Source organism: Kwoniella shivajii, chromosome 11 (assembly GCF_035658355.1).
Source record: "Kwoniella shivajii chromosome 11, complete sequence".
Classification (NCBI taxonomy): Eukaryota; Fungi; Basidiomycota; class Tremellomycetes; order Tremellales; family Cryptococcaceae; genus Kwoniella; species Kwoniella shivajii.
This window is the reverse complement of record NC_085918.1, coordinates 291,233-304,546: the sequence shown is the minus strand read 5'-3', so window position 1 is coordinate 304,546 and position 13,314 is coordinate 291,233. Positions and strand designations below refer to the sequence as shown.

At 42.0% G+C, this 13,314-nt stretch overlaps 5 protein-coding genes across 5 annotated transcripts; 3 read left to right on the top strand and 2 right to left on the bottom strand.

Annotated features, from left to right (window-relative positions):
• Positions 1–340: 340 nt before the first annotated feature.
• IL334_007545 (uncharacterized protein) lies at positions 341–1,662 on the top strand (the record flags this gene model as incomplete). Its single annotated transcript, XM_062939235.1, has 6 exons — positions 341–454; positions 563–667; positions 749–795; positions 909–1,020; positions 1,149–1,178; positions 1,282–1,662. The coding sequence occupies 6 exons, from the start codon at positions 341–343 to the stop codon at positions 1,660–1,662; spliced, it is 789 nt and encodes a 262-aa protein (XP_062795286.1).
• Positions 1,663–2,003: 341 nt separating this feature from the next.
• IL334_007544 (uncharacterized protein) lies at positions 2,004–4,259 on the bottom strand (the record flags this gene model as incomplete). Its single annotated transcript, XM_062939234.1, has 6 exons — positions 2,004–2,356; positions 2,471–3,144; positions 3,227–3,544; positions 3,614–3,942; positions 4,022–4,061; positions 4,114–4,259. 6 exons carry the CDS (start codon positions 4,257–4,259, stop codon positions 2,004–2,006), a joined length of 1,860 nt encoding a protein of 619 aa, XP_062795285.1.
• Positions 4,260–4,735: 476 nt separating this feature from the next.
• IL334_007543 (uncharacterized protein) lies at positions 4,736–7,232 on the top strand (the record flags this gene model as incomplete). The annotated part of the gene is made up of 11 exons (XM_062939233.1): positions 4,736–4,780; positions 4,852–4,868; positions 4,943–5,071; positions 5,181–5,920; positions 5,979–6,302; positions 6,375–6,440; positions 6,496–6,565; positions 6,626–6,809; positions 6,871–6,944; positions 7,006–7,083; positions 7,148–7,232. The coding sequence occupies 11 exons, from the start codon at positions 4,736–4,738 to the stop codon at positions 7,230–7,232; spliced, it is 1,812 nt and encodes a 603-aa protein (XP_062795284.1).
• A 555-nt stretch (positions 7,233–7,787) lies between these two features.
• Positions 7,788–10,892, top strand: IL334_007542 (uncharacterized protein; the record flags this gene model as incomplete). Its single annotated transcript, XM_062939232.1, has 3 exons — positions 7,788–8,077; positions 8,240–8,524; positions 8,627–10,892. 3 exons carry the CDS (start codon positions 7,788–7,790, stop codon positions 10,890–10,892), a joined length of 2,841 nt encoding a protein of 946 aa, XP_062795283.1.
• Positions 10,893–11,132: 240 nt separating this feature from the next.
• IL334_007541 (uncharacterized protein) lies at positions 11,133–12,818 on the bottom strand (the record flags this gene model as incomplete). Its single annotated transcript, XM_062939231.1, has 5 exons — positions 11,133–11,360; positions 11,422–11,906; positions 11,968–12,040; positions 12,102–12,487; positions 12,584–12,818. The coding sequence occupies 5 exons, from the start codon at positions 12,816–12,818 to the stop codon at positions 11,133–11,135; spliced, it is 1,407 nt and encodes a 468-aa protein (XP_062795282.1).
• Between the last annotated feature and the right edge of the window lie 496 nt (positions 12,819–13,314).

Genomic DNA, 13,314 nt, shown 5'->3' with positions numbered 1-13,314 from the left:
GCGTTTCTTTCCAGTTGTTATGTATATAGATGCACAAGCAGTGTTGTCGGACCTGATGATGATGCAAGTAGCAATGATGAAGTGACAAAGATGAATATGTATTTAATATGATAAAAGTAACATGAAGTTCAGCTTGTCGCCATTATCATCATCATCATCATCATCGCCGCTCTCAGTCTCAACGTTCATTCACCCCTTTTGACGTCGACTTTTCAGGCACGCACCAAAACCCCATATCAATCAGTTGCCGAACGATATATACATCATCACTGTTTACATATATCCCAATCAACACAAACCCATCACAGCCCTCAAGAGGTGAGGTACGGGCAAGAGCAAGATGCCAAGTTCATATCCTGTACCTACTCAAATGGTTCAACAGTTATGGAACAGGTTAATTGGATTCTTGATGCGTTCATATCCCATGAAAGATTTCCCACTGAACATTCGTCCGGTATGTGATATCTTGCTTGACCTGGAATTCATCGACGGAGGATGTTGTTCGAATGATTGGAGCCAGTCGAAGTAGACATACAAGCTGATCCCATTCTCATGAAAAAAGGGCATGGTCTTTGCGACTGCTATTTGGATAATCTTGTTAGGTATTTTAGGTATGGCGCCTCTACCCACTTTACCTGTGAATGACAAGGCATTACATTTCTTCGGGGTGAGTGAAGATAATACCTCTGAGAATGGAATCGAAATGTCTATGAGAGAAGCTCATGTCTGCAATCTGTAAATGTGACAGCTTGGATTTGCGACATTCTTGTTATATTTCGTATTGGAAGTACCAGAGTGAGTTTCACAAATTGCCTGAGATCGCCTTGTAACCAGAGCAAATATGCCCCAAACAGCAATTAGATAAGAACGCATCATTTACTGACCAACATAATATTTTTATCGTGTAGAGGTCCAGGTAGAAGGATATGGTATATTAGAAGAGCGCCTTTACTTCTCACTCTGATATTAGCTTTCTTCGTAGGCGGGATAATAAGTGAATTCGTTCAAAGCTTCTTACCCGTAAGTCATTAAATGCCTGGTCAACATTGCACGACAATTCAGTTGCTAGCTCCGTCTTTGGCCTATTCGGCTTCTTGTGTCTAAGACATGCTGAGCTGATTTCTATGATATAATTCTCGTGCAAATAGTGGAAGGAATTTCAATTCGGTGACATAGTTGTGAGTTTTCTTGCCGCATATACTCAAGGACCATCATCATCCCTTCAAAGAGCTTCCCCGACGAATTACAATGCTGATTATCTTGTCTTTCAAACGCTATCAGGCGAACTTATGCGGCTCAACATTATTCCTCTACCTAGCTCATCTGCTGCATCAAAGAAACCTACGTAAAATGGAATTATCATCTTTATATCAACCATTATCAGTTCATGGAAGTTCAACTTATCGTGATGCTCAAGGTAGACAGCATATGTTCCCATCCAGTTCTTCCGTTCCAGAATCAGCTTCAGGTGGTCAAGGGGAAGAGGGTACGCCCCCGAGAGAAAACCGTAGAGAAAGAGAAGGTAGTGGAGTCTGGGATGAAGATTCCGATTTCGGTAGAAGCTCACAAGAAACTGCTAGAGGAGCAGAGACAAATACGGTCTTCGAATTAGGTGATTATGACGATGATGATCACCAACCCAGAGGAAAGAACAATATATAGCTATAGCCTGAAACGTTAATGTACATAAGATTAAAGATAAATATGGCCTCGGTTCAATACATGGGATTTTGTTCACAACTACCCTTATATCTTCACTAAGAACTTCTTCGTTAGTGCATACCGCTGTTGATAAAACAGTTCAACGTTGGCAGTCGTGCAATGACAGTACCGCGCAAGAATCCTCCCTTAAAAGACTGTAGAAATCAGTCATTTTTACATGGGTAGAAAATATGAGATCTTGCTACATAATCATAGATGCCGATATGGAAATACAAGCTGGGTATTCCACCATGAACATACAGCGGACGACAAACACTCGTGCAATGCCTCTGGTTACCATCTTACTTCATTGGAGTATCCAGCACTCTGTCCTCCCTTTCTTGTCCTACATCCTCATCATCAGTCAATTCCCATAATTCTCCTAAGGGATCATCACTTTCTCCACCTTCATCTTCGTCGTCATCGATGCCACCTAAGGGTAAACTTTCTTTCGTGGCAATTCGACCAGGTGCAATCGGTGTTTCAGCTATGAAGTTTGGTCTAGGTGTCGAAGTAGGTTCTTCACGTATTGGCGTAGGTGGTATCCATGAATTGAATGAGGACGAAAATTGCTGAGATTGACTCGGGCGGAAGAAATTGTTGTGACGTGGTTTGGAAGGGGTAGCAAGAATAAGTGTATTTGGCTTTTGCGATTCTAAAGAAGCCCCAAAACGTCATAGTTAGCACCTACTGTTTGACCGATCGTTTTACGAAATTAAGAGTGTGTCATGTGCTTTGTTGTTGGGAGGAGGAGGAATTACCAACTTACCCTCTGAGTTTCTCCTCTGTGAACTCTCTTTCCCACCACTCGTCTTTCTACCCAATAATCCAAATCTGCCTGTTTGACTTTGGTTTTGTGAATCTTCCCTTGAAAATGAATCTGGTCTTCTAGAAGAAGTAGTTCTTCTCATTAAACCTACTTCTCTACTCTTAAATAGATCTTTTCCACTTGGATTTCTCAGTAATGATCCTTTCTTTGATCTACTGCTATTGCTATCTACCCCAAATGAGATCGATCTGCTCAAACTTTCCGATCTCGTCAAAGGATCTATGGATCTAGATCTTGATCGTTCTAATCCTCCTATCTTTGCCAATGTGTGATTATCAGTATTTGTTCTTGACAATGTCTGTTTCATGCTATGACTCTCTCTGGGGGGAGAATTCCTTGATCCGGTCTCTGAAGGAGCTCTTGATCCCCCTCTCGAAGATACCCTCGAAAGCGATAGCGATCTGCCATCATCGTTCGATACAGATCTTGGCCTCTCGAAATGAGAATGTGGAGGAGGTATGAGTGAATCTCTACTCGGCATCGCTCGAGTAAGCTTCGGTTTACGTGGTTTCTTGGTAGCCGTTATTGGTAAAGGAAGTAATTTAGGAGGTAAAGGATGGCCAAATACTTTCAAATGGAAAACGGAACATAGTTCAGGTCGTTTGGGTAAGAAACTATACGCAGAAATTAGCTCCAGCTGAAGTCTACATACCCAAATAATATAAACAGTATTTGAATGAGGGGAGTTGGACTTACTACGGCACCATGACTGATTTCCAGAATTTGCCCAAAAGCACCGCAATTCCATTCTCGTCAGTTTTGCTTTTCCCTTTCGCTCTGCTATCTTTCGATACAGGATCCAGAGATAAACCAAGCTCTGAAACAGCCTGCCATACACTGAGTCTATCTACCAAAAGCTCCAATGCGGTTTCGGGATCTTCTGTCGGGTTCACGTTTATCGGTGAATCGGGTTCGGCTCTATGAGAATGCTTGACTCGTTTCCTCTTTTTGCTTTGTGGTTTCGATGGTGCATATATAGTGTACATCAACAACAAGATGATTTGAAGCAACGTTCTATGTGAGTTACTCATTAGCTCCAGCTTCACTTGATGATGATGTCAGGAGGTGATGAGTATGACATACTCTCGTTTTTCAAGCTCGTCACTCAACTTCTTAGGTGAAGGCATTATACCTTCATCAAGAGCTTGCCTACTCCCCAATCTTATTTCCAAAGCGAATTTGATGACGTCGAGTTCCCCTTCATCGAGTAGTTCACTGACCGAAGAACCTGATGATGTACATAATAGCGGAAATATCACTTTGCGATGTCTTGTTTCTATTTGCGGCAAAGAACGTAGAAATGGTCGTATAACATCTCCCAGAGTGTTATTGGGAGGTGATGCATCAGAAGAGGGCGAGGTGGGAGACAGACGAAGTAAATCGACTGTGAATCCTGCTAAAGGGGATAAAGTCTATCCGCTTAGCCTAAATGTATCAATCTCAACGACTCACTTCTGACAAATATAGTGTTTCGAGATATCGTCTTCTCACGAAACTTTCCACTGTCTCGCTAGAGGTTGAACTTGAGCCACTGTACATCCAGTATCAGCTTGATCCCTCTCGCTCCATCCTCAATCACTCACGCTATCTGGAAAGGCCAGTCAGAGCCTGCTTCTAAAGGTTTCGATGGAAGGACAAGTGGGCAAATGAGATCAAGACTGAAAGGTGGTCCTGGCAGAGAGTGACTGGACCATACTAGTGGTAGAGGTGATTCTACCAGCGTTGTCATATCGTAACCATCTCATCTAACATACCTTGTTCTACTCAAGTAGATGAAGCTGAAGGTGAATGACAAAATGATTAGAATGCTAATTCTGATGTCTACGATGATGACAAAAACAGACGCGTCAGGTTAAATAGGCTCACCAAATCGTCAAATGCCTGCCTATTTACCAGTTTTCATTGGGTGATCTCTCATTGGCTGGTGTGAATTAGGCATGCGCGCCAAAGAAACAAAAGAGGTTTTCAACCCAAAATTCCATTTTTTTCGCCTCCCAAAAAAAACGTCACTGACATTTCATTTCATCAACTTACAACACCTCTCATTTCGTATCACACTTCCTTCACATCGCTAGGTTACTCCTGAGGCATCCGATACATCCTCCAGGACATCCACATCAGTCAACAAAGGACAGTGGACATTTGTGCCAGCTGCACTACTTCGGGAATAGGGAAAAGAGAGAGTCAGAGAGTGACAACAACAAAATGTCCGAAAAACTTACTCGTGTAGCTATCGTCTCTGATGATAAGGTGAGCTGTCAAAGCGGATTGAAAGGTAAAAAAAACATTTATACTGATCAGTTTCTATTCACTTCATTCAGTGCAAACCTAAGAAATGGTGAGCTCGTTTTCGTTATTTGACCCATCGTATAACTTTTTGGCTGACCAATCTCTCCTTTTATTTGGTTCTAGTCGACAAGAATGTAAACGATCTTGTCCCGTAGTGAAGATGGGGAAACTGTGTATTGAAGTGAATCCCACCGATAAGAAAGCTTTCATCTCTGAAGAATTGTGTATTGGTTGTGGTATCTGTGTGAAGAAGTGAGTCAAGGTTCTGCTTTCCATCGACAGACACTATTTCAAGTATCCTAGCTATGTCCTTTGATCCAGATGAACGCATCACTAAGTATTCGTCCGTTTGATCAATTAGATGTCCATTCGAAGCTATCCAGATTCTCAACTTGCCAACCAATTTGCAATCTCACGTCACTCATCGATACAACGCCAACGCATTCAAACTACATCGATTACCTACACCTCGTCCGGGACAAGTATTAGGATTAGTAGGAACGAATGGTATTGGAAAGTCTACTGCGTTGAAAGTATTGTCGGGCAAATTGAAGCCTAATTTAGGTAGATACGATGATCCACCTGAATGGGTTGAGATTTTGAAATATTTCAGAGGATCAGAATTACAAAATTTCTTCACGAAAGTATTAGAAGACGATATCAAAGCTGTAACTAAACCACAATATGTTGATCAAATTCCAAGATCAATCAAAGTCCCAGGAATGACAGTTGGTAAAATGTTTGACAAACAATCCGAATTACCTAATAGACAACAATTAGAAGAAGATTTGGAATTGACACATTTACAAGAAAGAGAAGTTGGTCAATTATCAGGTGGAGAATTACAAAGATTCGCTATTGCGATTGCAGGTGTTAGAAAAGCGGATATTTACATGTTCGACGAACCTTCTTCGTATCTCGATATCAGACAACGTATCGCTGCTGCAAGAGTAATTAGAGGTTTAGTAACCCCCACAAATTACGTTATCGTCGTAGAGCACGATTTGGCTACTTTGGATTATTTATCAGATTTCATTTGTGTACTGTATGGTGTACCCGGTACTTATGGTGTAGTCACTATGCCTTACTCAGTTCGAGAAGGTAAGTGGACGTTTTTGAATGTGGCGTGAACACGTACTGACCTTTTGTTCACCTCAAGGTATCAACATCTTCCTCGACGGTATGATTCCGACCGAAAATCTTCGATTCAGAGACGAATCATTGACATTCAAAATCGCCGAAACTGTTGATGAAATGCTTGCACCTAAAATGAAAACATATCAATATCCTAATATGACCAAAACCTTGGGTGGATTCAAGCTGCAGGTCAAATCAGGTTCATTCTCAGATTCCGAAATTATCGTACTTTTGGGTGAAAATGGTATGGGTAAAACTACATTAGTCCAATTGTTAGGTGGCAAGATGGATCCGGATGACGTGAAAGACAAGATCGAATTAAGAGTTTCAATGAAACCTCAAACTAGTGAGTCGATATGGAGTTCTCCAGTTCGGGCTTTCACGTTTAGTTCTCAGCTGATATCCTTGTCAATGTTAGTCTCTCCCAAATTCCCTGGTTCAGTTCGAATGTTATTGTTGAAGAGAATCAAGGCAATGTTCATGCGTTAGTTCGATCCTATTTATATACTAATATGCACTTTGGCTGACGGTCGATACAGACCCTCAATTCATTAGTGATGTTCTCAAACCCATGAACCTGGAACCAATCATGGATCAAGATGTACAAACGTGAGTGCTCGGGAGTCGTTCTGACCTGATAAGACACAGGAACTGACAAATATTTCACAGCTTATCCGGAGGAGAGTTGCAAAGAGTTGCCATTGTTCTCGTATTGGGTGTACCCGCCGATGTCCTGCTTATCGATGAACCCTCGGCTTACTTGGATTCCGAACAACGTATTTTGGCTTCCAAGGTCATCAAGAAGTTTGTTATGGGTTCAAAGCGAACTGCTTTCATCGTCGAGCACGATTTCGTATGTTTTTCAAACTGCGAGTCAACGCAAGGGTATTCCGCTAATAGTACATTTTTCACAGATCATGGCAACTTATCTTGCCGACCGAGTTATCTTGTTCGAAGGTACACCTGGTAAAGAATCCACGGCCAACAAGTGAGTGATATCTCTATTTTCGCCACCAAACCTATGCTCATTGCTTTTTACTTCACTGCAGGCCTGAGGGTTTGATGACTGGTATGAACAAGTTCTTGAAATCGTTGGACATCACATTCCGAAGAGATCCCACCAATTTGTGAGTTCATCGCTTCAGAAAGAAACAAAAGACCTTAAAATGACGTTTCCTACCTTCATTTTAGCCGACCACGTATCAACAAGATGGATTCGCTCAAAGACAAAGAACAGAAATCATCTGGATCATACTTCTTCGTTGACACTGATTAAGTTCTGTAGACTAGACTGTTTGCCGGGACGAAAAGATAATGCTCAAGCAGGGAGAACAACGCTTCCGAGTTATCAAATCATGATCAATTCTCGTTGCTTTGCAGTGTATAAGATTCGTGTAGCATTGTGATCATATATATCATCCGAATATTGATTGATGAAATATTGGGTGTCTGACTTGGGATTGATTCACTATATATGCATTTGATAACCCCAAAACTGAATGCAATCTTAGATGCTAACAGCAACAAAATGAAAACAACAATTAAAATGAAAACAAACGTTTTGAATTTCACTCGTTCGCAGTTGACCGCGTCGACATGACTTTGTAAACATTTTGATAATTATATGGAACACAAATCACGAGACATCATTCAGTCTTAACAATACTCACGCATTCAATAACACTGCAGTAGGAGCATCCATTCCTGCTTGGCACCTATCTACGATTGAGGACACAGCCTCGACTCGTCAAGAATTTGATTGGCTTCAACTACATCTTCAGCTCTACCTTTTCCCTCTTTCCCACCCTGGTGACCTCCTCTATCACCAAAAATGTCATTCTCCCTCCCTTCTTCGCCCAAGATCAAATCAAAATTCTCTCGCTCTTCTGGCTCTGTACCCTCACCTGCTCCTGCTCTCCTTTCTACTCCTCTTCCAGCTTCTCATCCACTGATAGCTGAGCTCACTTCACTTCGACAACAACTGAGTCAGTACCAGAAAGCAGCTCATCAAGCTTCAATACAGCTTCAAGGTATCAGATTGGAACTTGCTTTGAGTAGAGAAAAGGAAGACAAAGCACATAGAGAAAAGGAAGGACTGAAAAGGGAAGTTGAGGTTTTGCGGTAAGTGTATTCCTTTGACTTTGCTATCCATGTTCCGCAAGGTGGACAAACAAGTTTCGTAGGAACGTTTTTATAATCTGTGATTTGTTCTGGATTGCCAATACTCTCTGAGATACAGAATGAACATGAAAAGATTCCCGTACTCATTGATACTGGAAATAGGTCGAATCCCTTACCTCCAGCACCGGCACCTTCATCTAATTCACTTACAGAGCTATCTCTTGCGCATAGGAGGCTATCCTCGAAACTGGATTTAACAGAATCGGAATTATCTTCGATTCATTTAGAATTGGCTAAATCTCAACAGGAGATACAGAGATTGAACAAAGAGAGAGAAGGTGATAGAGCTATCATCAATGAATTGAGGAGAATCGAAGATGATAGAGAGGAAGAATTAGAATGGGAAAGGGGGGAAAGGAAAAGAATCGAAGAGCAGAAGAAATTGTGGTGAGCAACCCTTCCCTTTGGTTCCTCCAATAATCATGGTTGATCAATCCAAGTATGCATCGAATATCCAATGACTGATCAGTGCGTTATTGGAATGTATAGTGACTTGGCTCTAGCAGAATATTCAACTCTAGTTCAATCCCTTAACCCAACTGCTATTCCACCTCCGACTCCCTCCAAATCAGTGTCATCAATATTCCATACTCCAGCTCTACAACGTCTTTCTCTTGATGGACAACCATCTAATGCTCATACAGAACATGACATTTCTTCTTTGACATCGACAGTGGTAACAACGCCATTACCACTTACTTCTGACAACGTATCACCGTTGTCACCAGGAGAAGTAATATCTAATCTGTTGATTGGACAAAAGGGTGTTCAACAATTGTTTCAGGATTTCACTTCGTTCTTAGTATCGAAAGATAAACACATACATTCTATCGAATCCAAATTAGAAGAACTGGAACATTCTTTCCTTGTATCACAAGATCAATTGAAGGTTGAGACTTCTCTAAGGGTAGAAGCTGAGTTGGAAAGAGATAGAGCTTTGAGAGATGATGAAAGCGCTTCGAAAGTGGTGGAAAGATACATGACTTTCACACAAAAGACACATCAAACACTTCATATGCATCTCAAAAACCTTCGGACAAGAAGTCAAGCTACGATGACAAGTCTAAGAGAAGAATCAACGAATCTCAAAAAAGAAATAACGATGGAAAATGAGAAAAGCCTAAAAATGAAGTCTGCATTAGACGAAATAAACGAAGGTCTAGCAAGGGAATCCGCAGGAAGACGTCGAGAGACTGCTTTGAGACTGAAAATGCTGTCGAACGAAGAGAAGAAAGAAAGGAAGATTGAAAACTGGTTGAATAAAGTTAGAATCACAAGAGAAGGTGTCGAAGGTGCTGTTGTAGAAGCTGATATATTGGAAAGTCTATTAGATGAAGGTGTAGAAGCTGTTTCGTCTGAAGGATCAGAAGGTGATTTGAGTAAAGACAAAACTAGATCATGGAGAGGCTTCAACATTATGACTAAAAAAAGTAGAGGTAACTCGAAACTATCGGAAAATGTATCCGAAAGGAATTTCGAAGAAGAATCTTTAGCGAGAATATTGCTTGCCGAAGAACTGGTCACTACTCTGGTGGCGGATTTGCAGAGTGAATCTGAAAGAAGAATGGAACTTGAGCGCCAAAGGGTCGAATGGCTAGCCAAAGAGGCTGTCGAGGGTGTCAAGGTTCATCAGGAAGATCAAGAAGCTGATGCACATGTTGTGTTTGATCTGGAAGATCATGACCATGAATACCGTCAAGATCGCAATGGAAAGGATAGGTTGATCCCGCTTATGAATACCGAAGATGAAGGAACCAAACCGACAGATCCAGTATCAACTTCATACGAATCTATTCAGTCACCTTCATCGGAGCTCCCCCTTACACCAACCTCACCAGAACTGGAGTCCTCGCCGCTGGGGTGGCAATTGCAAGAATTATTTAGTCCTCTGACAGCTCGATACACTCCTCTTCAAAAGACACTTCACGATCTGACACATTCTTTAACTGTTCTGCGCTCAACTCTGCCAACTCTTGGATCTCCAATACCGATCTCACCGAAATCGAGTAAAAAGTCACATTATATCAATCTGTCAAGAATCTCTCCATTCCCTTCATCGGATCCTACTTTACTTGCTATACTTGATGGTCTACATGAAGTCATTGAAGATGCTAGAGTAGATGTTGAGATTGCTTTAGCAGATCATGAGCGTGTTTACAGAGGATTCGAAGCATTATTGAATGTGGGTAAAGGGAAGAAAGAAAACACAATGGACGAAGTCAGAGAATACGTCGATGCAAAGAACGATGAGAATGATGATGGCTGGAATAGATTGAGGCTGAGAGTGGAGAGAATCGAGAACGATTTAGCTGAAATCAAAAGAGTAATACATGAGATGGAAGGTATGGAAGTGACTCATTGGGATCAAACTCACCTTGAATCTGAAGATAGAAAATCTAAGAAGATCATATGGGAAGGAATCAATCTGCAAACAGTCTCTATACCTTCACATACTCGATCATCAATATTGAACTTGTCACCTGTTAATTCACCACTCAATTCTCCGTCAATTGATGGATTACCCTCTTCTGCTTCCATACATGGGAACGGTAATGGATTTGACCCAATACGTAAAACCTCAAACATGTTTTCTTCGGTGGGCAACGTAGGCAGAAGTTTCTCAAGTAGCGTTATTGGTGCTCCTAGAAGAGTCAGTGGTTTAGCTACTGGCTTATATCGACCTGGTAATAAAAAGCATGAGGGAGACCAAGGTCTAGTGAATCATGCTGTTGATGAAGACGATGATGTGGAGTAGGGTTGTCGGCTCGCCGCGCTCAGGAGGGCGTTACGACTTGCTCTGGCTTGATACGATGAATCGATGAAACGATGATATTGATGAATAAAGACATGGAAATGCATCTGATTATGACAATCGGACTCCATCTGCCGTTCTAAGCTATATTCACGCGCATACACAAGTTTGTAAATTCTAATCAAGCGTGCGACAGTTCAGCTGCCCAGTTCTACGAGTATCGTCTACGAACAATTAGGTTGTCTAAAGTTTCCATATCAGGCTGACTCCTTCGTCACCTGCACTAATTATGACTTGACCACCTTCAACGGGAGCGACAGCCACGCCATTGACTACGCCGGCGTGACCTTTGTGGGTAGCCAGGAGAGCACCGGTTCGGATGTCCCATGTTTTCAGAGTCGAGTCTGCTGAAGCTGTAGTTACTTGATGGAGGAATGGCGAGGGATGAGCAGCGATGGAAGTGATTGGTTCCTAAAAAAAATGACTGATTAGCCTTTATATATGAGATAGCGATACATTCTGATATACTCACGTCGTGTTGTAATTCTGCTCGTACTCTACCTGTATTTACATCCCATACGAAACCCTTTCCGTCTGTACCGCCTGAAACGCAGACGACACCTTTACCACCACCTGCTGCGCCACCGAGTAAATCGACAAAAACCAACGCCTCAATACTTTCACCTTGCGCATGTCCTACAAGTGTGTTCAACGTATCACCTTTGTGTAAACTGACAAGTTTGACTTTGCCCGCACTGCTTCCGACTGCTGCAATTTGACCATTGGGTGAAACTGCTAATGAAGTGATTCCATGTTCTGCAGGATCCAATTCAGGCGAATTCGCTGTCATGAATTTTGATGATTTCCAAATCGGTACAGATGTTTTGGGATCCCATAAAACCAGTGAGGAATCCAATGATGCTGTCAACAACTGTCGGCCTAATGGTGGTGGGAAGATTCCAGCGGTCGTGGAGAAAGTATGAGATGAAAGTACGGTAAGAGTGTTTCCGGATGGTACTGAATATCAAAATTTCAGGATTAGCATTGTTTCCTGCTATGAGACGAAAACATGACGTACAATTCCACATCCATACAGTAGCATCTTCACAACCTGCAGCGAGAACATTACCTTTAGGGTGCCATTGAAGCCACTACAGTCGATGTTTTATGAGTCCAGTAGTTTTGGTGACTGGATTCCGAAGTCTTACTTACAGTGATTTCACTTCCCGTTTCCAAACTAGTCAAGAATTCCCAATGTTTCCATTCATCTATAGAATGTGAATCACCTTGAGGTTCCGCTGATCCATTTCTACCTTTCACTCTTCTCCAGACTCTGACTTTTCCATCCATACCACCCGTGGCTACCATTTCACCATCGAAACTCCATCCTGCTGCAACGACTGAATCTGTATGTCCAGTCAATTTAGTAGGAGGGAAATTATCCGAGTTGAAAGCAGATCCTGACGAGCTTGGATCAGTCGGAATAGGACAGAACAAGAATCCAGCATCGTCTTCTCCACCTGATACTGCCAATGGAGGATTTGGGAATGAAGGATGGAGTGAGATTGTGAATATAGATTGCTGAGATGAATGCAATGCTATAGATCCAGATGGAACGATGATTGGTAAGCATATGTCACCTTTGCATGAATCTGAATATCTAAAGGTGTGGGAGTTGGACAAGTAAAGCTTACCACTAGCGCCCCAAGAGTTATCCTCTCTCATCTCGCCTTCATCATCCATCACCATATCGTCCTCTCCTGGTCCGGGACCACCAATGATGATCTCACCATCGTATTGTTCGTTGTCATCCTCGTCGTCCATGGGCTCGTCACCTTCATCTTCTACCACTTCCACGATATCCTCTTCGTCCAAATTGGGGTCATCGTGATCGTGATCGTCTTCTTCGTGATGCTGTTGGCTTGACATCTTTCCAGGTTTTCTTTTGATATGCGAATTGATTATACGGCTAATGTAGTAACAACGATGACATATCAAAATGATGAATAATACTTTTTCCCAAAACACATCTCAACTTTTTTATGTCCCAATTTTCTGACCCGGTGGAGGAAATATATCACGTGGTACACGCATGGGTGATCAGTCACGTGATCTACCTTTTACAGATGGAGGTTTTCGGATCCGAGTACTCACTCCTGCATTCAGTACCCATCATTGTTTTCTTCTATGGAAATGATTGAGTCTATCCACAGATCGTTCTAAGTGCATCAGCAGATAGAAGAGCATGGTTACAAGGTGAGCATCGCGACATTTGACTCCCTTCGATGAGTCTGGCACTTCGCCTGGCAATGCGGTGAGAAATCCCGGTTCACGAATGATTTTAAGAACAGAATCCATATCATTGATTAATATTATAATTATTGTTATTGTTATTTCTATGTATATGCGTCTTCCACACCTCACA